The 24,676-nt window shown below is 48.0% G+C and overlaps 1 protein-coding gene across 2 annotated transcripts in view; it reads left to right on the forward strand.

Annotated features, from left to right (window-relative positions):
* Drd2 (dopamine receptor D2) overlaps positions 1-24,292 on the forward strand; it is a 64,736-nt gene extending 40,444 nt beyond the window's left edge. The window contains exons 2-8 of one of the 2 annotated variants that reach the window (XM_032910458.1): positions 11,337-11,652; positions 15,689-15,798; positions 16,729-16,865; positions 18,046-18,236; positions 19,185-19,271; positions 20,756-21,086; positions 23,020-24,292. In XM_032910458.1, coding sequence (XP_032766349.1) covers positions 11,368-11,652; positions 15,689-15,798; positions 16,729-16,865; positions 18,046-18,236; positions 19,185-19,271; positions 20,756-21,086; positions 23,020-23,213 — 1,335 coding nt within the window. In that variant the 5' untranslated portion in view covers positions 11,337-11,367 and the 3' untranslated portion in view covers positions 23,214-24,292. The remainder of the gene's footprint in view (positions 1-11,336; positions 11,653-15,688; positions 15,799-16,728; positions 16,866-18,045; positions 18,237-19,184; positions 19,272-20,755; positions 21,087-23,019) is intronic. The other variant, XM_032910459.1, reaches the window with a different exon arrangement.
* Positions 24,293-24,676: the final 384 nt, after the last annotated feature.

Raw genomic sequence — 24,676 nt, forward strand, 5'->3', positions numbered from 1 at the left:
TGAGAGCTACTCAAGTTTTAGAACCTATTGGTTCTACCCAGAATCCCCTGGGCTCAGTACTTCCCAGAGCTCACTTATTAGAGCAGCTTGGTACCTCAGGTACTCTGAGAATGTTGTATTTTTGGAAAATAAACAGAAACTTTGATGTGGCCTTGGTCTTAGCCTTCTAGTCTACAAGGCTGTAGGGTTTCATCTCACTTCTTGTGGTCACTTAATGGGCTGGTGGGATGTGGAGTTTGGCCCTTGGACCTGAAGCCTGGAAAACCTTCCTCCCTGGTCCATTCAGAGTCCATGTCTGGTATGAGGAGGAATCTGGATTCAGGTGAGCCTGCACTGATAACTGTCACAGCAATAACCCACTCCTGGTACCACATTTTGTCTTAGTTGGGTTTTCTAATGATGCGATGTGATATGTATGTGATATGTCCTTTGTTTCATCCTACAGCATATGGCCTATCATCTAGGGAAGTCGGGGTAGGAACTCAAGGCAGGAACTGATGCAGAGGACATGGAATAACTCTAATGATAGGATTGCTTCTTGTGACTTGCTCAGTTTGCTTTAGTACAGGACCACAATTGCCTGCCTAGGGGTGGCACTATCCACAGAGGACTGGGCCCTCCCACATCAATTATCAATCAAGAAAACGCACCACAGGCTTGCCCACAGGTCAATATGGGGAAAGCATGTTCTCAACTGAAGTTTCTTCCTCTCAAAGGACTCTAGCTTGTGTCAAGTCGACCTAAAACTAGTCATCTCATCGTAATATCCCAGTCTACTGAGGTGACCTTGAACAAGTTTCTCACCCTCTCTGGGCCTGCATTTTCACTGGTACCATGGGATAACTTAACACTACAGGGTTGAGGCACAAAGCCAATGGAATGCATAGCATTGTCCATGATCCCTAACACAAAGAGGAGCTCAGACTGTTTATTTGCATTTAAAATGGGAATTATACTCTCTCCTGCTCTGACCAGCTGAGCTACGATCCCCTATGAAAAGAGGACATGATCCCTTAGTCTGAGCACTGTGCTTTGAGGAGACGTCTCAGATTGCAGAGTGCACATACCAGCCTTCCTATTGCCAGTCCTTGAGTCCCACAGGCTCTTTTCAAAGGCTCACCTGAGTGTAGCTGGGTATGCTGGTACATGCCTGCCGTCTCAGTACTTGGGAGGCAGAGACAGAAAGGTCAGGAGTTCAGGGTCATCCTTAGCTATACAGTGACCTTGAAACCAGTGTGGGCTATCTGGGACCTTGCTTCTAAAAAGAAAAATATCCAACCAGAATATCCTGTTGCATCTAAAAAATATTATCCGTGATCCTCATATCAAAAATTTCCTGTCAAGATTCTCAGTTGTCTCAGAAATGTCATGGATTTGAGCAGCTGGTTTCTTCGAGTCAGAACGCAAGTGTGTTCACGTATTGCAAACAGCTAATGGAGCACAGGAGTGGCTTCTGTTTTAGATGCTTCTCTATCTTTTGTTTGTTTGCTTGTTCCCTTGGACTTTCTCTTTCCTTGCCCTGTAGCATGTTCTGCTATCCGATTTTGTAGTCCTCTGGTCTTTGAGGTCCCGAAACTAAGTTGCTATGTCTTTGGGAGTCATAAAGTTCAGTCTTGCTTGGCCTATCCATTCTACCGCAGGAAGGGTTCTTTCTCCTTTTCCTGGGACAGCAATGGCCCTTAGCCTCACCTGCTGCATCCTAGGAATGAGAGACTGGGGAGAATTGCTTCCTGAATGTTCCCAGAAGTAGCAAGACAGCAAGCCATCCTGCTCTTATTTCCACCGAAACCACTGGACCCTGGCTATGCTGTCTGCGTCTTTTTTTTTTTTTTTAATAAGAACAGGGTTGCTTTTTCATAAAGCAGAACAATTTTCTGCCAAATAGCCAGGATTGTTTTCCCTCTTTCTAGAGCAATAAGGTTCAGGATTTGTTTCCCTCTTGACTTTCAAGAGCATGTTTTCTCAATTCTGCCCTGAAATTAAAGTAAAGGTCAAGGAGGCCTGTCCGAGACTCAGCTCCCGCCCTTTCCAGCTCCCATGGAAGAGGAATTGGTCCTGTCTGCATCTTGAGCTCAGACGACTAGCTCAGCCCCCTTGGGAAAAAGACAAGCTCACTTCCCTGGTGGTCTTTTCTTGATTGGGGGAAGACAGATGGAGAGAGGGGGAGGGGAGGAGGGAAAGAGGAAGGGGACGGGGATGAGGGAAGGAGAAAGAGAGAGAGAGAGAGAGAGAGAGAGAGAGAGAGAGAGAGAGAGAGAGAGCGCCAGTTTGTGGAAGCCTTTCTGATTTAGATCAGAACACTTTCCAGAGGCTTTGCCCTCCTCTCTGTGTTCCCTTTCTCAAAGAGGGGGACCTGGGCCCCACCCCCTCCGCCTGCATCCCACCTGTCAATTCATGTGAGCTGCCCCGGAGATTTGCCCCTTCCCTCGCACTGTGAAGATTTTTAATCAAAAGGCAGGGCGAATGCCGGAATGGTACCTTGCTTAGCGCCAGCTGAAGCTTTTCTCCCCGCCCCTCCCCACACTGAGTCACTCAGCTAACAGTTAATTAATGTGTGACACTTTGACAGTTTGTGCGGAGACATTTTTTTAACGGAGCCATCAAAATCCACAGGGACGAGACTGGGAGCCCCACATGCCTGCTTCCCTTTACTGAGTCTCCAGATGCTGCCTAACTCCAATGCAAACCTCACAGGCCAGCAACCAGGGCAGATGACAAAACTCTGACATCAGTCCACTGCTGCCTGGGTCTCCTGGGGGACTAGCCACATTACCACGGGCACCTGAATGTCCCTGTGACACCTGGTCACCTTGAGAAGGAAGCATGCCTGGGATGAAAGTCCAGGAGATGACACGCACTCACTTTCAGCTGGGGGACAGAAATGGCCCTCACAGTCAGTCACATTCAGCTCCCTTCTCTTCAGTCAGGGGTCCTTCTGTGGCTGAGGAGCTGTGTGCTGATTCCCACTCCTCTCCATGTTCCACAGATAAGTAGGCTCTCAGTCCATCTCTGTAATGTGTGAGCATCCTACCATTCTGAGGTGATAGCTCTGGGGACAACTTCACTTCTTCAGTGGGGCACTAACGAAGAGGCTAGAAGACCCTGAGTGCCCTGTCCCTCAGTAGCCCAGAGTCCAGCTACAGTCTTCCTTTCCACAGGATGCAAGTAATCTGGGATTCAGCTCTACTTCTTGCCTTCCTGCACCCTCCATTTCCAATACTATAACTCTGGGCGCTACAGCGTATATACTTCAGGGATACCCTAGAAGGACTCTGACAGCTAGGCCTCTGTCACTGGGGCCCAGAAAACCAGGCAAGTTCTCAGGAGTGTAGACCTTGTGGAGAAGGATCCAAGGGGCATAACCATTATAAGGTAGGTAAGCCCCAGAGCCCAGTGCCTACTGGCCTTACCCTTGCATGAGCTACTAACTCAATAGATGTCTCCTTATTTTTAAGGTACCTATTGCTGCCAGGCTATGGGTGGGGAGGTAAGTACCCAGAGGGAACAAGGTAGAAGCCATCCTATAGGGAGTAGCTCACAGTTGATAAGATGCACAGATACCAAACCATTAGGCAAATAATGACCTCCTTGTATCTGCAGTTGCTAGAAGCAGTGTGTTGTGATAAAAGCATTAGGGTAGCTTCCCTGGAGAAGGGTTGGGAAGACAGTCTCAGAGGTAGGGGCAGCTGGACTTTGAATGTGATAGGATCCTGAACCCAGGTCTGGGCTGGGCCTGTAGAGGAAGAGACACTGAAACCCAAGGATGTAGTAAGTGGCTTCCCTGTGCTGGAGGTTTGTAAATTTTGACAGGAGATTGGGGGAGGGTCCACCTAAAGCTCTCCCCCACCCCAAGGAGGCAAGGCTGGAGGTTGTCAGGAAAGGTTTAATTCCAGCAGGGTCAGGGGAGGCTTTGAGTTGATGGCTACCAACCTCAGGCTAGGTCACTGAAGGCCTTTGAGATGATGCTGTACATCTGGCTTCAGGAAGGCAGGGCAGACACAACCAGAGGGTGAGAAGGCAAGAGGTTCTTCTCGGGTTTCCCACATTTTAAAGGAGGCCTTAGCAGGAAGGAATGGGCTTTGTTGCTGCGCTCTGAAATGTGAGGTTGAATGACCTATGTCAGAAGTGAGGGGGGTTGTCAGAAGCTGGGGGACAAAACCATATGCTGTCAGTGTGTAGTCTCTTCTACTTCCTCTACAGAAATCTCAGTTTCCCCAAAATGGGGTGGCCCAGGTCATGAGAGGGAAGGCCTCTGCTAGACTAGGTATCTAAATAGTACAGACCTCAAGGTGATGCTGAGGCTGCGAAGGGGGCTAGCTTGCAGCCCAAGAGTAACACCAAATTCCTATGGCTGTCACAAATCGACAAGGTAATCAACTTAAATGGAAGGGTTTGTTTAGAGAGAAAGATGGCCGTCCTTTGGTTCTGTTGTCTGGGTTCCTGTGTAGAGGTGGCACATCACGTTGGGAACCTGTGGTGGAGGAAGCTGCTCTCCTCATAGCAGCTGGGAGGCAGGAAGAAGAGGAAGGGTCAGAGTTTCTGAGGGCTCACCCAGTGCTTTGAGATCTCCCACATGTTCCACCTCCTAACATTGCCAATACCTCCCAGTAATGTCAACCTGGGGAGGAAGGCATTAATCAGTACACGGGGACAGCCTTGGTATGACATCTAAGGTCCACCACAGAGCATCTTTTCCAAGTTCTTCACTCAGATGTGACTCGCTGCCGCCTGAGAAGGACCCAGTTTCTTGGTGTACCTAGGTTGGGTGTTGAGAAAGATGTTCAGGGGCGAGGGAGGTCAACCTTAAGATGACAGCATATACCCCATGCCCCATGCCCACCACCACCCCTTGCTATGGCTTGGCACAATCAACATTTAGTTTCACCTTTGTCCTTTCCACAGACACCCTAGACTCAGTCCAGGAGTTAAGAAACCCTGCCATTTAGATAATGATAATGTCTCCAGCCATCATTCCAGGCTCTTGAAGTCTAGGTCTAGGGGATCTCGATGGTGGGTAACTTTGGGGTGCATGCCTGGGAATAGACCCCTGGAAGGTGCTCTACCTAGGACTCTTAGTGTGAGATCTGTCTGCCCCCTGACCCCCAACCCAGGCTGAGGCTGCCTCCAGGTCAAGAACAGGCAGTGTCACTCCCCCACTGCCTTCATGGAGCATCTGTAGGCTCTAGAGAGCCATCTCTGAACCACAGCCTGGCCCTCCACCTAGAGGAGGGAGCTGTTGGCTTGGGTTGCCAGGAGCCCTGGAGAGGAGCACCCTACCTACTCATTCCCAACCTCCATCCAGCAAATCACTCCACCAAGCTGCTTTTGACATGTAAATGAGAAATGCTCCCCCCTCTTTACTTTTTCATTGAAATGCTTAAAGTCTTAGAAAAGAAGAAAAAAAAAATGATGTGTTTAAGACAGCAGTGTCTCACCCGCCATCGAGCCTGATAAGGGATTGTTAAATTTTAATTAGACAATTAGATTCCTTCAAGTGCCAAACTTCAGAGGAGGCAGCCCAAGAGAAGCTGAGGAGAGTACAGGAAACAGGCTGCCTGGGTTCGTGAAACGCTGAAGTTGCTCTTCCCCCACCCGCCAGCTCTGTGCTCCATGGAACAGAAAAGAGAAGGCGCAGAGGCAGGAGCGGCCATGAGAGGACACATCCCCTTCCTGGACCAACCAGCTTTCTTTTTAGCATCCATTGATCACCCCCACCTCAAATTCTTTCCCTGAGAAAACACCTTATTTGGGAGTCATCCTTCAATTGTGGCACCTCAAAGCAGCCTTTTTTCCACCTCACCTGCTTTCGAGGAGCCCTGCCTCTTGTCAGGTTGGGAGGCTGCCTGTGTCTGATGTGTGGCTGGGAGGAGTGGGGGGCCCTCGGCTCCCCTCCCTGTCCCAGGCTCTGTGTCCTCCTAGTCTTTGGCTCGGGGGTGGGTGGTCTCAGCAGGGTGTCAATCTAGGTTGCCTGGGGACTCAGCTCAGCACCAACCTGTCTCTTAGCTTCTCCGTGGGAAAGCTGGCTTATTTCAGGAACGCACAGGAAGGCTTTCTGAGGCCCATGGGGCAAATGGAAGGGGCCGCTGAGGTTGGATACCTTAGCTCCACTATTTTTGGCGTGCCGTTTTCATGTACCTCAGCTCCTTCAAGACATCTGCTCCAAGCTTCTGAAGAGGGCCACTATTAACACAGGCTGGAGCTACGTTGCGTGCTTGAGGGAAACTTAATGGGGGTAGGTTCTCAGCATCAAAATAGATGGTTCTGGAAAACCTTTCAGTTGACCTTGGCCTTTCTAGCCAAGAGCAGAAACAGTGGATACTGAGAACAGATGAGGGGCAGATGGTTTCTGTCTCTGTTGCTTCAGTAGCCCAAGGCTTAAGGCCACCTCCATAAAAGGTCTCCCTAGGGTCCCTTCTGCCACAGGATCAGCTGAGAAGAAAGCTCAGAGGTCCCACAGTGGTCACGGGTCCATGCCTCCTAGTGAGGTGGGTGGGTGGCAATTGTCAGCACCGTTTGATGTTCAGGAAGATATGGGACACTTTAGGGAGACTGACCCAGGCACCCCTTGAATGAGCTTAGCATCTCCGTGTTCGAGCATGCAACTATTTCTCGGGGGACACAGTCCAGTGGCTATACCTGTGAGGCTGAGATTGGGCCATGACCATGTCTGCATGTGTTGGTCACTAAGTGCTCTTGGACCGGGAAGTGTGATTTGGGAGTTTTTGTATTTTCGCAGGAGGGAGGAGCCACCTATGGGGAAATGGAGGTTGGCGAGAAATTCTTTTGTATTTTTAAAACCCCAACCAAAAAAAAAAAAAAAATAAATAAATAAATAAAAAATAAAAAAAACTTTGTTCTTGCATGCGATCGTATTTATTTGAAAATTCTGATGACCAGAAGAACAATTCACTCTGAGCAAATTTTTCAGAAAAAAAGAAAAGAACAAACATTTTGGTCTTTCTTGGCCAATCCAGGGCCCTGGCTGCTGTATGGTTTCTTAAGATCTACACACAAGTCTGGGAGCCAACACTGACTCCATCTGGCTTCTTCGCAGTCAGAACCAGCCCAGGGTACCTGGAAGACCCCCAACTTCCCACTGTCTGCCCCCTAGGGATAATCTCTGGCAAGGACATGGGTGAGAGGGAGGATCCTCCAGGTACTCTCATGTTTCTTGATATTTTGGGGTTGAGCAATCTGGGACTCCAAAGGTTGGTGGAGAATGGAAGACGATGGATGAATGCAGGAACCTGATCCTGTCAGGGTTTCTCAGGCTTTCTGAAGGTGCCAGAGTGTACTCTGCTTTACCCATTCTAAGAGGCAACGGCCTCCCTCCCATTCAGTGTCTAATAGAGTCGGAGCACTTTTTGTATCTGACAGCATCGAGGGCTGTGCTCGAGTTTAACGGTATTCTTCTGCTTCCTCGGTGTCACAGAAACCAACACTGACGCTTACGTTCCACTCTGTCAGAGCTTCAGAAATGTGGTAAATCGTATAACAGTGGACAATATAGCAGATGACCTGGGAAAGCAGAATCCTCTAGTCTAACTGTGTGTGTCTTGCAGCCAGGGCCCAGGCACAAGCCTTACCTCATCTTCAGACATTTTTTTCCTTCATGCAGCGTCCCCATGTGGTCTTTCTTCTGTCCCTTCAACCCTGTTAACTTGTTTATGTCAAACGTTCCTCTTCCTATGGGATACAAGTCAGCTTGGAGTAGGGCCTGCCTTAGTGGCCTTATTTAATTCCCATTTAAAGGTTTTATCACCAACCACGTACTGAGATACTGAAGTTAGGGCTTTAGCAGGTGGATTCTGCAAGGCAGATGTGAGGCACATAGTGCAGCTCATCGCTGGGGCTGACGTGCTCTGTGCATGGCTGTGGTGTTCGTGAGCTGCAGTCCTCTGGGCACTTGTAAATCGAGTGGCCGGTGTTAGCCAGCACGTGTCAAGGACAGAGGGGTTTTCTTCCCCCAGCTATTAGCAGAGCCTCTGATTCAGTGCTGCAAACATGTGCTTCGTACTCACTACCTGCAGACCACAGAGTAGGAAGTCAAGAAAGAACAAAATGTGAGCATTTATTCCCTCAGAATAAAGCAGGAGCCACACATGGTGCAGCCCTGAGAAAACTGGAGTGAGAAAGCAGACACCTTGGTGAGGGTATTCCAGGACAGAAGCTGGAGTGGAGCATGGGAGCCCTGAGGAGGGTGGGAGACAATCCAGGCTAATTCCAGAAAGGGGAATTCTGAGTCAGTCTTTCTTGGAAGCCCGTGTAGGCTCAGACTAGTGTTTCTCAGATACTTGCCTTCTTTATAAAGTGGGGGTGATATGGCAAGCTTGCCAGCAGTTGTTTTGAGGTCAAGACAGTGCATCTAAAATCATTTCGCAAAATCTCAAGCCTGTTACAAGTATATGGTTCCATCATCTTAGATCACTATGGTGTTGCTGAACCCATGACTCTGGTCTGATGTAAGGACAGGTGGTAGGGAGGAGGGTCTGGGGAGAAACAGGGGGCTGAGGATCACGGGAGGGGACACAGGGATTTGAGATCATGGCAGATACCACTGGCCAAACCAGGAGAAGGAGCAGGGCAACGAGAAGAGGAACAGAGAGATCTGGGGTAGAGCCAGGCCTAAGAGTAAAGTCCTATTTGTTCTGGTGACTGAGAAGGCTAAGGAAGGAAGATCACTAGTCAAAGGCCTTTCTGGGTTAGAGTGAGTTCAAGGCTAGCCCGAGTGATTTGGTAAGACTAAATCTCTAAAGACAAAGAGAAAGGGAACCGGGAGGTGGCTCAGAAGTGCTGCTTTGCAGGCAGCAAGCCCTTAGTTCAATCCCCAAGTGCTGAGAAAGAAAACAAACAGAACAGGAGTAAAGAGTTCCTCCAGTGCACTGCCTAGTGCTTTCGTGTGTAGCAGGTTCAATAGATGCTGATTGAATAAATTAATGTCAGAAGCAACCCAGCTGTCAGATCGATATGTACATGCAGGTAACCTGCTGTGTGCTCCAAGTGGGAAGAGGGACCCGTTGGCTCCGCTGAATGCAGCATCAATAAGACCTGATGCTTTGCTGCGTTTGAATTGGGAAACTGGCTGCAGGATCGCATTCCTCTGACACCCCACACCGAATCCTGAGTGGCGGTGCCGAGTAGGATGTCCTCCATCTGCTTCTTTCCCTTTTTCATCTCCAGCGCCATTGATCGGCTGCTCTCAAGCCCACCTGAGTGGCAGAGAGCCTGGAGGTCACTGTGCTTTGTGGAATGCCTCGGAATGCCAATAAATTTTATTGTATCCTGTGAAATAAGAACACCTGTGTTAGCAGTGCTGAGACCACATCGTGTGTGCATTGTTTTAATCACAACCACAACCCAAGCCATAACCATAACATGATGCCTCCCAAGTCTTCTACTGAACCCCCTTCTCCATTTTCTTTGTGGATGGATCACTGTCAGTCTCCCAGAACCCCAGGGAAATTCATAAGCTGCCGTAGATTTTTCTTTCTCTTTTTAGCTTCCCTCCTTCTCCCGTTTCCATCTACACAACCACCAGGCTCCATGACATTGACTTCTAAGGTCTGTGTCCACTTTCACCACTTCCAAATAGTGACTGACATCTCTTACCTGAGTTATAGTTCACTCAAGGCTCTTTTCCACCCTACGTAATCCGTGAACTTTCCAGAGCCCAGATTTAATGGGGTCATTCTTTATTTGAAAAATATCTATCTATCTATCTATCTATCTATCTATCTATCTATCTATCTATCTATCTATCTATCTAACCTATCTAATCTATTTATCTTATCCATATAATGTATATAAATACACTTTCACTGACACACCAGAAGAGGGCATCAGATCATATTACAGATGGTTGTGAGCCACCATGTGGCTGCTGGGAATTGAACTCAGGACCTCTGGAAGAGCAGCCAGTGGTCTTAACTACTGAGCCATCTCTCCAGCCTGAATGGCATCATTCTTTTACTCCTAGATGTTCATGGGTTCCTGAGCTGAGGAGACCTAGTCATTTTGACCTTGAAGGTCCTTCTGGTTTAATTTCCCTCAGCTCCATTGCCATACCCTCTATTTTTAGCTGAACAGAATCATTTGCTGTTGGGACTGTTCTATGTTCTCCTTGGATGCAACATCTTCCATCGTTTAGCTGCTCAACAGGCTCTTCCTACTTCACCTCAGGGTTGCCACAGGGTGTGTTCTGTGGGGCCTCATCATTTCTTGCTTAGATTCCTACAATGGTGTCCTTCAGGTGTCCGGCTTCTGCTATGGGCCTCTCCCAGTCACTATGCACTCACTACGTACTATCTCAGATTCATCATTCTGCGAGGCAGATCTGTATGTGTAGCAGGTTCAACAGATGCTGACTTTTCACTCCTGTAATCTAACCCTTATAGCTGCCTTGATTCAAATCATGCCAAGACCCTCTAGGATTCTGCTCTCTCAAATCTCTTTTAAGTCCTCTATTATGGTACTTGATGCCTACTATCTGGACCCTTCCCATCTCGCTATGTGTCTAATTCCTACATATTCTCCAGTGCCAGTTGAATGTCTCTTTCATCAGAAAGTCTTACTTGATTACATAAACTAGGATATGTGTCTCTCTCCCCATTCCATTTCCTAGTCCCTATCACCCAAAAGTTAATTGCTTGATTAATTGGCTATTTTTTTTTCTTTCTTTATGTTTCCTAAGATTGGACCCAGGGCCTTCTGTATATTAGGCAAACATACTACTACTGAAATATACCAAAACCTAATTTTTTAGTTCTTTATGGTTTTGAGACAGCATTCGACTAGGCTGTCAGGCTGACTTTGAACTCACTCTGTAGTTCAGGCTTGCCCTGAATTTTCAATCCCCCTGCACCAGCATTTGGAGCAACTGAAGTTACAGATATGTGATGCTGAGCACAGTATCTATTATTTCTTTTAGAACATAAGATACAAAACCATGTGTATTTTGTTTGCCTGTGTTTTTCATGTAAAATGATGATTTAATAAATGTTAAAAAAAAATCAAGAATTTGTGGATGCCTATTTCTATTCTACCACAAGACTTTGGAACTCCTAACTAACTGTGCTCGCGAGTGGGTTGGACAAGTGAAAGAATGGATGAGTAGCTCTTTTGAAGCTTATTTATGTTATTAGACTTGAAAATGTATAGTTTTCACTTATTGAACCATCTGCTAGAAGAACAGAAGCTTGCCCCAGCATTATAAGGTCATTGGCTACGGGAAAAAACTATAGTTTGGGGAATTCTCTACTCTGCTAGCTAGCTCTTTGAGAGGAAGCATGCCTTGAAAGTGCTCCTACTCACTCCATGTGTTCATTTCTCCTGGCCAGAGCCGTGCCACCCAGTGGCCCCACTGCCCCAATGGATCCACTGAACCTGTCCTGGTACGATGATGATCTGGAGAGGCAGAACTGGAGCCGGCCCTTCAATGGGTCAGAAGGGAAGGCAGACAGGCCCCACTACAACTACTATGCCATGCTGCTCACCCTCCTCATCTTTATCATCGTCTTTGGCAATGTGCTGGTGTGCATGGCTGTATCCCGAGAGAAGGCTTTGCAGACCACCACCAACTACTTGATAGTCAGCCTTGCTGTGGCTGATCTTCTGGTGGCCACACTGGTAATGCCGTGGGTCGTCTACCTGGAGGTAGGTCTGGGGCCCTTCCTTCAAGAACCTTAGACTGGAGTCTGTATTCTTAAGCCCCCAGCAGTTTCTGCCTGTTCCCTTGAGTAGCCTTTCCCTCTCTGCTGGACTCAGTTTCTCTCTTTATGGAGCAGACAGTGATCATAATCATGACTGTGTGTTTTACAGTGTGCTTCCTAAGTACAGGATCCACGGTAAGTATTCTATACACAGAATCTTCCTATATGATCCTCACAGCAGCTCTGGGGATAGACCTGGCACTGTCATCTTCTGGCAGATGATGGGGCCAGCTGGTCAGACATAATATATGTCTTCTCTACTCACACTGCAAAAAAGGTTCAAGCTGGAATTCTGCCTTGCCCTGAATTGCTTCAGTAGAAGCAGGGCTAATGGTGAGAATCCCTAAAGGAGGGCCAATGCCTGTGCTCCAAGGCCTGAAACTCCCATCCCTCTCTCCCCATTTCAGAAACAGAGGCTACTATTCTATGCTATCCTTCTTTCCCCTTTCCAGAGTATTCTAGTGCCTACACCTTGGTAGATGCAACAATGGGCAGCCCATACTGTGGCCCTTTGCAGGGAGGATGAGGCAGCCTTCTAAGACAGAGCCTGCTTGCCATCTCAAACAGGAGGGTAGGCAGCCCCCTGATGAAGGCCCTGTGATGCATACATTGTAGACACTGTTGGAGAAACTCAGAGAACTGACCCTCCTCTGCTTAGTTCTTAGAATAGGAATCAGAGGCTTTGACCAGAAGCTGTCCATCTTGACCCAAGCCTCACAGGAAAGGGAAAAGCTGTTCATGGAGAAGTCCCAGCTTGGGTCCCTTCTCCCTGGGGACACTCTCCAGTTCTAGCATGTAGATATGGGGCACTGGGGAAGTTTAGAGGTGCAAGTGAGGTGCTATTGTTTTTTCTGCCTAGGAGCCTGGGGTGGCCTGTCCAGGGCAGAGGCAGTGTCAAGTTTGGGTACGTGAGAGGATGATTAGGTATTAAAGATTGTTGTCATTTTGTTTCTGTTGCTATGACAAAAAAATATCCTGACAAAAAGCAATTTAGGGCAGAAGTGGTTTATCTTGGCTCGCAATTCCAAATTACAGACCATAGCTTGGACAAGTGAAGACAGGAACTTGAAGCAGCTGGTCACATATCATCCATAGTCAAAAGCAGATAGAAATAAATGTGCGTGTGCTCCATGCTCAGCTTGTTCTCTCTACTCTTCTTCAGTCCAGGGCCATGACCATGAAATAGAGCCACTTACGTTCACGGTAGGTCTTCCTACCTCAATTAACCCATTAAAAAGCAAATCAAAACCAAAACAAAACCACCACCAACAACAACCAAAATCCTCTCAGGCATTGACACAGGCCTGCCCAATCCTCAGTGGGACTCTTTCCAGGTGATTCTAAGTTCTATCAGATTGACAACTGAAACTAACCACCATGGGCGCCCCCTGCAGTTTCTCCATGACCCTCTTGTTTGTGAGGGCCCTCAACTCTGTCCATCCCCTGAGCTATATGCAGAAATCTCCTTGAAGAACCTCTTGATTTTCAGGCTTGGTCTGCCCTTGGTTCCTTCAAAACAGGCCTTAAGCTATCATGGAACCATGGTGGAGGGAACAGGATCCCACCTTGTGTGCCTTGGCTTTCTGCTTACAAGTTAGGAATAACAATGGTTCTTACCTAGTAGGAGTGTTTCACTATATGAAAAGTGCTCAGAATGGTCCACTGCTCATGCTATATGACAAGGCTGATGAAGACAAAATAGTCACAGATACCCAGAATCCCTTGACTTAGGGAGGATTCCCCTTCTTCCTCCTCTTCTTTTCCCTCTTCAGGCACAGGCAAAGAGGCGTCCTCTTTTCAGAACAAAACATGCTCTGTTCAGGGACATGGGTTCTGTTAGTCTCCGGCCTCCATGTCCTCATTAGACTGCAGGACAGGGACACGTCCCTACAGCGACCATATTAAGATCTCTGGGAGCCTCGGTCCTTCAAGAAGATATCTTACTCATCATTTTCTGCCATTGTTTCAGAGGTGAAGCAGAAAGCTTCAGGAGTCAAGGTGCAGAAAGCCTTTCTTGGCTCCGCCCATTTCCACATGGAGAGCTAAGAGATTCCTGAGAGAGGGCAGGGAGGGAGCTCCTGCCTTCCTGGGGTCTTCCAGGTCTCACATACTTCATAGTGAGAGTCAATGTGAGCCTTTTCTAGAAGAGGTGCAAGGCTCTTTCTGAGTCATCTGCAACTTACGCTGCACGGATTGAACAGTACCCTACTCTCCCCTTGAGCCTGGGGCATGGGGAATTTTGGTGTCATGGATGGAAAAAAAACCTGATGAAGGCTTAGACAATGCAGTCTGCTTGAGAGAGCAGGAAGAAAGCTCCACAGGAGACTGAGACCCTACATCCAGGCAGGAAATATTGAGGTTTGTAGCAAGGTTGAGTCACTGATTCTAACTACTTTCCAGGGTAGCTGCTCCTGGGATCATAGAAACACCTTCCAGCTTAAACCAGGCTCCAGACAAGCTGGAGAGGAAGGGGTTTTATAAATCCTCAAAGGAAGGCATTGTGTGGACCATTCCCCTCTGTATCCAGAAATCTAGGCCAGAATGTGGCACACACTAAGTTTCTAAATCGATGTTTGTCAAAAGGAGGAATGGAAGGTGGGAGAGGAGCAGGGCAGGGAAGATGAGGAAGAGGTCCTTGGTATTTCAGACCTCGGTCCTCAGGGACATGAAGGCAGCTTCCAGATACGAGTCCCAGGAGGGACTCCAAGTTGTTGTGAACCAGATGTGCCTAGTACCCTTCCCAGTGGTGCCTTAAAAATAAATTCTGTATATTGGAAGCCCTGTTCATGCTTTACAGCTGGATATCCAGTCTTCAGCTCCCACAGTGAGAGAACAGACTCACATGAACCCTCCAGAAGATGTATACAGGAAAACACTTGGTTCGTCCATGTTTGGCAGGGGCAACTGTACTGCCCCCATGGAACTTGTTAGGTTTTGGAAATATTTGGTGTTGTTTCTGAGATGGGAAGAGAGGGCAGTGTTGGTGAAAGGCAATATGACCCTCCTGAGCTACAGCATACAGTGTATGTTTCCCTGCTGCAGTCCATGGGTAGGCATTTCTCACTCCTCTCTCCTGTGAGTAGAAGCCAAGGATTTCCTATATGGTGGGGGCACTCCAGACTTGCAGAGTTAGCTAGCATTGGGAGGGATAACATCACCCTAGATCTGTAAGTTGCCTTCCCACCCCTCCTGCCAAAAATCAGAACATCCAAAAGTATAGAGACTATAGTTGTCTGTGTGGTGAATAGATACTAAGTAGACAAAAACAGAATTTTGCAACACTCATGGAGATCATCACCCAGGTGCTTTACAGATAAAGGCTCAAAGTTGAGGCACTCAAGTGAGGTGAGTCATCTTTCTTCTAACACGAAGTTCTTGGCACAAAAGCAGATCTATATGAGGCAACGGGTACAAGCCTCAAGTCCTCAGAGGAACTACTTGCTCCCAACTGCTGCTGAGCTGATGAACTGTAAGATCTCTGTGATGGATCATAGGGAGTCAACCTGACAGGATCCAGAACTACCTAGGAGACAAACCTCTGGGCATGTTTGTGAGGGGCTTTCCAACATTCAGGTACCTGAAGTGGGAAGAGTCACTCTAAATGTGGCCTTTGCTATTCCATTACTGTTGAATACAAAGGAAACAAACAAACAAACATAAACGAAAATATGAACACAAGCACTAATCTTTCTTTGTTTCATGACTGATCACTCGATGTGACCAGATGCCTCAAGCTCCAACCACCATGCCTTTCCACCATCCTGGACAGTATCCTAAAACTGCGAGCCAAAATAATCCTGCCATTACATTGATTTTTGTCAGGTGTTTTGTTACAGAGAGGAGAAAAGTGGCTGATACAAGTACTAGGTCTCTGAGATTGTTTCCCAACCTCACGGGCATGGCTTTCTTGGTAAGATTCAGCCCTGGGTAAATAATCTCCACAACTGTTCTTTCCACGCATGACATTGTTTTATCTCCAGGTGGTGGGTGAGTGGAAATTCAGCAGGATTCACTGTGACATCTTTGTCACTCTGGATGTCATGATGTGCACAGCAAGCATCCTGAACCTGTGTGCCATCAGCATTGACAGGTGAGGACAACCATATTGGGTGAGATGATCCCGGTCATTCTTGCTCCGTGCCTCACTTCTTCTCAGGGTCAGGTTCTGTAATGACTGGCTTTGTGTGTGTCTGTGTGTGTGTGTGTGTGTGTGCGTGCGCGTGTGTGTGTGTGTGTGTATGTGTGTGTGCGCGCGCGTGTGTGTTGTTTGGCTAGATAGTGCAGACTTTCCACAGACTACAGATCATACCTTATATGAAAGAGTTGGTTCTGACTAGAGCCCAAAGCCTGTTGTTCTCTATTTATCTGCCCGTTGGAAGATTGTAGAAATTATTTGATATCCATGGTTCATTTTCTAGAAACAAATATGATACCTGTCCCTTAAGCTAAAGTGTTGAGTTAGAAATTTGTGTCCAGACAGCTGATCAATGGGGGCCCAAGCCATTTACTCAGCTGTATTCTTAGAACCCTTCACTCACATACATAACATGTTGTGAGGCTTCCATAGGACCTGAACTTCGCTCTCACTGGACTGTTGAAGAAAGAGATGTTATTGAGTGAGGAACAAGTGTTTGGTAGAGGAATGTGAGGGAGGATTAATGATGTCACTGTTACCAGAGCCAACCTTAATTACTGCTAAATGGGGATAAAGCCTTGCTGTGAGAGTCAGAACTACCAGTTGTCAACAAATTCTTCCTCCTTCTGCAGTCCGGTATAGTAAGGATGGTTTCAGATGTGCAAAAGTCCATCAGAGAGTCTACAATCCAGGCGGGGAAAATTGAATAGTGAATGACCTAGGAGTGCCCAGTAGTTGCTGCTCATTACATGTTTGAATGCGGGGAAAGGCTGAGTGTCTTAGGCAGGCTTCACAGAGCCAGGCAGATGGAGCATCTGTGGTGCATGTTGTAGAGTGAAGGGTCTGATGGCTGGCAACCAAGACTTAGGATCCTTGCCTTTGCAGGTACACAGCTGTGGCAATGCCCATGCTGTATAACACACGCTACAGCTCCAAGCGCCGAGTTACTGTCATGATTGCCATTGTCTGGGTCCTGTCCTTCACCATCTCCTGCCCACTGCTCTTCGGACTCAACAATACAGGCAAGTCTGGCCTCTGCCTGGAGCTCAGATGGCTCCATATCTCTGTTTTGTTTAGGACAATGAATGACTGAGTCTTTCATACAGACATGGGTAGAAGTCCAGTGGTTACCCATTCCTAACCTCAAAGAGGCTGGGGGCATCACCCAGATTCAGACCAACTTAGAGTTGTTCCAGAATTGGGCAGGAGAGGAAAGTGTGCCTCCTGGCACATTGGGACTGGGTGAGGAGAAAGGAAAATGGCTGAAGAGACAATCTGGTCATTTTCAACATCATTTAATGTGTTGGTGCAATATAGACAGCTTTACAAACTGCACATGTGTGTATGTGCTCATGTATGGTTACCAAAGAGATTATACCATTCACATCTGATAGTGGTATTTAGGGGATGAGGTTGCAACCGAGTGGGTCAGCTGATCTAATGTCCCATTCTGCCTGGAGAAAGAAAGCTAGAAAAAAGTAGGAAGTGAGACAACTTCAAGTCCTTCCTTGTAGGAGACAGTAACTCAGACAGAAGAAGGACAGAACATGTATAGTATGGAGATGCTTCTCAGCAGAGAAACAAGAACTATACAGGGAGAGAATAGGCTTCATAAAGTCCGGGAAGTATATAACTCAGAATACAGATGCCATAGGAATTCCCAGAAATGTGAAGAAATAATTCAGAATGAACATGATGTCAACAGACATCTGATCTACCTGGAAGGGACTGTGTGTGAACATTAAACACTAGAACACAGGTGAGTTAGTTAAATAAGCAGGTGAAGTTATTCTGTTGCCAAAATTATGGAGTAACAGAGCTTCTTCTCTTTCCATTATACATGAAAAACTAAAGCAATGGCTTGCTCTCTTGAAAATAAATTTCCTTGGGTTGTATCTTCTGAGTCATGGCTTTCCTGTGTGTGTAGAAATGACAGAACTAATGAGCAAGTAATTAGAGAGGAGGAATAAGAAACTTGGAAGCAGTCAGTCACAGCTTTAGTTTTTGCTCACAGTTGGGGATTTTATACCTTGATTTTTTAAAAACTGAATTGATTTGCATCTACCATTTCCAGGCAACATTCAGTCCATAATCTATAAGATTGCTTTTGGTTCCCAACAAAAAGATAAGTATCTTCTGGTGGTGCTATGGCCCGGTGGGCCTGATAACATATTGCCTGTCTGAGTTTCTCTATTCCCCCAGACCAGAATGAGTGTATCATTGCCAACCCTGCCTTTGTGGTCTACTCCTCCATTGTCTCATTCTACGTGCCCTTCATCGTCACTCTGCTGGTCTATATCAAAATCTACATCGTCCTCCGGAAGCGCAGGAAGCGGGTCAACACGAAGCGCAGCAGTCGAGCTTTCAGAGCCAACCTGAAGACACCACTCAAGGTCTCTGACCTCAGCCCCAACTGGGGTCGCTACCTAAGCATTATCAAGAGAGCTAAGACTACACTTGGGTTGGGCCTGGAACATGACAGCAGGGTGGAAGTCTAGGCTGGAGTAGCTTCCTGGGGCTGGATGGGGGTGTAGACCTCAGGGAAGTGACAGAATTTTTAGAACAGGAAGATGGTCCATGGTTAGAGCTAGGTAGGATTCGCCATGCAAAGATTTTTGTGGCTGCGTAAAGCAGTTCTTGCTTGATCTGATCCTTAGTTTGTCTTTTCCTCCTCATGTAGTTTTGCCTTTCTCATTATGACCGCCATGTTTCCTTTCCCCTTCTTCATCTTCTCTATACCATTCTCTGTACCTGCTATGCTCTGCCCTCCCCTCTATGTACACCCTGCCTCCCCTTCCCCACTTCCTTCCTCTGTTCCTCTTTTTTCTCTGTCCTTTTATCATATAACCTCCCTCTTTCACTCAACATTCTACAATGAAGGCAGTATGTGGGTATGAAGGAACAAGAACTTATGGGTTAGATACATCAGGTCCAAACCATGATAGTACCGCATTTTTTAAAAAAATGTGTGTCATTGGGCACATTGGTTAGCTTCTGTGAGCCTTGGTTTCCTCATCTGTTAAGTGGGAGTCATGTGCAGTTCACAGGGTTTTCCTGAAGATTTGATGTGAAAAAGGATGTGAGCATGCGCCTAGCATGATCTTGAGTAGGTCCTCCACAAAGAACAAGGTCCCTTTGCCTCTCGTCTTGCCTGCCTCTTCTCATCAGTGTACCAGCCTTCCCCTTGCCCCAGCTGTCTTCTGTGGCCCACACTCCTCTAGTTGCTGAGCCCCTGATCAGAGTCCAAGTTCTCCATGGACTCCCTTGTCTTGGGTTCCTAATCCCTTACCACCTCTGTTCTCCACTGTCTTGTGTGACCCATGTGCTGGCTCACTTCACAGGGCAACTGTACCCACCCTGAGGACATGAAACTCTGCACCGTTATCATGAAGTCTAATGGGAGTTTCCCAGTGAACAGGCGGAGAATGGTAAGTGTTCAGGTCAGGGACACAGTGCCATCTTTCTGCCCGCCCCCTGACCAGTGGAGCCCATCCTCCCTGATCCCAGGACCTCACTAGCTATTTCAAGGGTGTAGTGTCTCCTGGCACCCCTACTTTGCCTCAGCTGAGAGCACATTGACATTGCACACTTGTGAGTAGGGATGCAGTGAGGTGCCTCAATTCTGCAGGGCACAGACACGTTGACACTTGTTGGGAGAAATGATCTACCCCTATAACGTATCGAAAGTGACTATACAGGCTACTTCCACTTCTCAAACACCTGCCATGCTTCCTGATATCTCATCAAATCCTCAGGTGACCCTGGGAAGTAAATCTTATTGGTCTTCAGCTCACAGCAGAGGAAGCCAAGGCTCAAAGTACAGGTAGCTCACCCACGTCTAAACAGTTAATGAAAGAGTGCATATTGGAGCCAAGAGCTATGTGACTTCTGAATCCACAGCCAAATTGTGACATTCAGCATGCACCACCTTCTGGAAAGGCAGCTTCTGAGGCTGGGAGCTGGTATCCAGCTGTGGGGTGGGGACAGAGTAGAGCAGCTGGGGTGGACAAGAAGCATATCCTGAACATAGGATCTGTAAATGCAGACTCGTAGCATACCTGAGCTCTTCATGGTACTGGTTGCCACCAGAGTTAAGAAGCAGGCATTTCATTCCCCCCAGCTAAGTAGGAATACATAAAATCCAGCAATCTGTCTCCTGGATAGGCAGGTCCTTACAATCTGGCTGCATTCCAAGGACAGGGCTCTAATGAGCTATTTACAATACAGGTACTAAAACAGATCTCAAGTTATACTCAAGGTAGCAGCCCATTTTCACCGTCTGGGCACATAGACTGTATTTCAGAGACTGATCTAAGATCACAAAGGTCTGGGAGAGGGGAGTCTAAAGCAGAACTGGCAACTCGTGTGTGGATCTATGCTGGACCTTCCAAGGCAGCCTATCAGGGAAGAAGATATAGAGTTTCCAGATCAGCCCCAGGCTTCTGGACCAAGCTGGTCTGTCCACACGTCCATGCGGATGCAGGTGCCTGTGCTCCAACCTGGAAGGGAGGAAGGAGAACGTGATTTTTATGTAGTCGGAATTGAGTTCTTGAAAGTGAGGCAAAATAGAATGTCGGTCGGGGTTGATCTTAGCAGCTGAATTGGTGTCTAGCCCTTCACACTCAGGAAGTGTCACTCAGGTTATAAAAAGAGAAGTGGATGGGTGCTAGCATCCAAGTGTTTCTAGGGTATTGAGGCTTCACAGATTGCTCTGGGAAGTGGTCCAGGAGTAACTGCCGTGAGGAGTTTGAGTGCTGTGTTCAGATGGTCCCTGCCTCCCAGTGATGGCCCTCTTTGTGTTCCTGGCAGAGAAACCATGCTGTTTGCAAAAGTGTGCAGAGGGGCAGGAGGACCGAGGAGGCTTGGTGGCTTCTGCCCAGGAAGCTCATCCTAACTTCTCTGTCTGCCACAGGATGCTGCCCGCCGAGCTCAGGAGCTGGAAATGGAGATGCTGTCAAGCACCAGCCCCCCAGAGAGGACCCGGTATAGCCCCATCCCTCCCAGTCACCACCAGCTCACTCTCCCTGATCCATCCCACCACGGCCTACATAGCAACCCTGACAGTCCTGCCAAACCAGAGAAGAATGGGCACGCCAAGATTGTCAATCCCAGGATTGCCAAGTTCTTTGAGATCCAGACCATGCCCAATGGCAAAACCCGGACCTCCCTTAAGACGATGAGCCGCAGAAAGCTCTCCCAGCAGAAGGAGAAGAAAGCCACTCAGATGCTTGCCATTGTTCTCGGTGAGTCAGCTCCTGGTGATGACCACAGCCCTGCTATACCTAGCCCAGCTGGGGAAAGGGAATGTCCTGGAAGGTTCCAGACTTTGCCTTGCTGACCATGGTTTGAAGGTCATGGGTTGGGTACTTCTGGGGTAACAGACCACACTACTTATATACAGTTGATATTCAGTAGAGTCTCCTATTGCACCTACTGTACAGAAGGGCAAACCAGGGTTTTGTGGAGTTATATAACCTGACCATGATCAACTCAGGCTGTTTGACTCAGTGTCTGGGCTTCACTGGTCTCTGGTAAGACTCCATAGCCTGTGTTCTAGGCATGTGCCTTCTCTTTCTGCTCTCCTATCTGTACAGTAAGTTGCCTCTCGGGGTGGTCATCATAGTCAGGATAGCATAGGATTGGGAAAGCATCACATACGAGAGTTCTTATGCATTTTGTTACAACCACTGTTGCTGAGGAATTGGGAAATATATATTTTCACTCAACCAAGTCCCTGTGTGGCAAAATGGTCCCCTGTGAAAAATAAGGTAGGTATTTGAGAGGTGGCTACAGATTTGCTAGGTAAGACTTTGGAATAAAGTTCTATGGGCTGGAGAGATGGCTCCGCTAGTGAAGGCACTATTGGCCACCACCAAACCTGACAACCGGAGTTCAGTCCCTCAGTCCCACCCCCCAACAAGCTGTGCTTTGATTTCCATGTATCCTTTCCTCCCTCCCTCCCTCCCTCCCTCTCCCTCCCTCTCCCTCTCCCCTCCTCTCCCTCTCCCCTCTCCCTCCCCTCTCCCTCTCCCTCTCCCTCTCCCTCCCTCTGTCTCCGTCTCTCTCTCTCTCTCTCTCTCTCTCTCTCTCTCGAATACACACACAAGTTTTTAAATATATAAAAATTATATATTTTTAACTTCTAGAGAAAATTGTGTGACAAAGGACCAACTCTAGGAAGTACACTTATTCAGGCAGTTGGGAAAGGAGAGCAGGGAGTGAGTTCTCCACTCTCATGACACTAGGACCCTATCTGATGGAAATCCTGGGCTATGAGTGGGCAGGTTCTAATGCCCTCCTGTTTAGGAGCGTAGGTCCCAGAAGGGTAAGGGTTTATTTTCTAATACATATCTGAGGTGTGGCAGGATGGGTTTGAAGCCAGCTTCATGTGGCAGTCTACCAGTCCTACCCTTGTTACTCCAAGACACCGCTCTGTCCTAAAACATCCCCTATCACTGCACACTGAGTATCCGACTGGAGCAAGTAGTCTTGAAGCCTGCTTTTGCAAGAGGGCATGAACTCCAGGTAGGACCAACAGAGGGTATGTCTACCAATACTGAGCAATCTTAGGAAAAGTTGCAACAAGGGCCTTGACACTTGAGGGGTCTAGACAGATGGGAATCAACTATCATTTGTGTCAGTCAAGAGCAAAGTGTCTTGGGGACATTGTGGAGTCAATAAGTATAGTTTCCCAATGAATTCTAGGAGTCGCCATGAAAACTAAGTACGATGGGTATTTGGTTTTTTCCTAAATTTTATGCCCCACACTGCCAAGACATCCATCCAATGTCATCAGTTTGAAGATAATATTGCCCACAATGGTGACTGGCAAGTAGTTGGTGTGCCTATTTGCAGAGACCAACTGGAGTCAGATGGCTGACATTTCCCATTTGTTTTTCAAGCCACTTCCTTCTCTAGCAGGTGGATGTCATGCCTGTTGAGCCAATGAGGAAAATGAGGCTGAGGGAGATGCAGGGAAGAAGTGTGCTAAAAAAGCACATGTTTAAATCTGAGAGCAGAGCTCCCTTTGCTGCAACACTGGGTTACCACCAGCGGTCAGCAGTCTCAGTGCCCCAGAGAAGCCTGTGGCAGAACAGACAGATGGATGGGGAGTGGGACCCACCTAGTCCAGTCTTGCCTTCGCCTGGCGCCAGCCTGACCCTGCCCTTTTCTCAGGTGTGTTCATCATCTGCTGGCTGCCCTTCTTCATCACGCACATCCTGAATATACACTGTGATTGCAACATCCCACCAGTCCTCTACAGCGCCTTCACATGGCTGGGCTATGTCAACAGTGCCGTCAACCCCATCATCTACACCACCTTCAACATCGAGTTCCGCAAGGCCTTCATGAAGATCTTGCACTGCTGAGTCTGCCCCTTGCCTGCACAGCAGCTGCTTCCCACCTCCCTGCCTAGGCAGGCCAGACCTCATCCCTGCAAGCTGTGGGCAGAAAGGCCCAGATGGACTTGGCCTTCTCTCGACCCTGCAGGCCCTGCAGTGTTAGCTTGGCTCGATGCCCCTCTCTGCCCACACACCCTCATCCTGCCAGGGAAGGGCCAGGGAGACTGGTATCTTACCAGCTCTGGGGTTGGACCCATGGCTCAGGGCAGCTCACAGAGTGCCCCTTTCATATCCAGACCCTGTCTCCTTGGCACCAAAGATGCAGCGGCCTTCCTTGACCTTCCTCTTGGGCACAGAAACTAGCTCAGTGGCCGAGCACACCCTGATCGCTGGCTTGGCCTGGCCCTTGCTTGCCTGTGCCGGATCAGGTGGTGGGAGGGAGCGACAGTTCTTACTTTATAGGAACCATATAGGAAAGCAGGGAACACGCCAAGTCCTCCAGGCAACGTCAGTGTCAGGAGACACACATAAACACCAGGTAGCTCCATGGACCCCAGAGAAACTGAGGCTGAAAAATCTGTTTTCCACTCCAACTCTAGTGTGAGTCCCTACTTTTCATAGCCATGGGTATTACTATGTCCTACCTTGTTATAGTATCCTATGGGGTTCCTGTACCCTTTGGGGGAAAACAACTCTAATCCTCAAGGGCCCCAAGAGAATCTGTAAGGAGAAAAATAGCTGATCTCCCTCTACTCTCCAATCCACTCCACCACTTCTTGACATAACTTGGATGTATCCATTCCTCACAGCAAATGCTGGCCAGTCAGGCCTTGGACCAGTGTTGGAGCTGAAGCTGGATGTGGTAACTTGGGGCTCTTTGGGGCTGGGGGGGTTGTTAACATCGTCTCTCTTCCATATCTCTTCCTTCCCAGTGCCTCTGCCTTAGAGGAGGCTGTGGATGGGGTGCTGGAGCTGCTGATACCATTGGGCCTGGCCCTGAATGAGGAGGGGAAGCTGCAGTTTGGAGGGTTCTGGGATCCAACTCTGTAACATCACTATACCTGCACCAAAACCAATAAAACCTTGACAAGAGTCATTCCCATGGGCACTTGGGTGGCCTGGAACACTGTCAACACTATTCTTAGCATTTAGGTATAACATATAGGGGGCAATAATAGGTAATCCAGCTATCCCAGCTCCCTGGATCCTGCTGCCTCTTCAGGACTAATCTTAGCCACCAGGGCAGAGAGAACTCTGTGATAAAGGTGGCCCCCGAGGTGTTGGGTTTGCTCACATCTGTCTGCTCCATGTCTGGTCCCTGGCATGGGCAATGTGAGACAGGAAAAGCCTGAGGACAGTGGCCTGGGCAGGTGTCCATCTTCTCACTCCCAGGTTCATTCACAGCTCCAGGATCTCAGGGTCCCAGGCTGGCGCTGTCCCAACCACAGAAGCCCAACTCCTTAGAAGTGAAATAGAAATCAACCCAGTGA

Source organism: Rattus rattus, chromosome 8 (genome assembly GCF_011064425.1).
Source record: "Rattus rattus isolate New Zealand chromosome 8, Rrattus_CSIRO_v1, whole genome shotgun sequence".
Taxonomy (NCBI): Eukaryota; Metazoa; Chordata; class Mammalia; order Rodentia; family Muridae; genus Rattus; species Rattus rattus.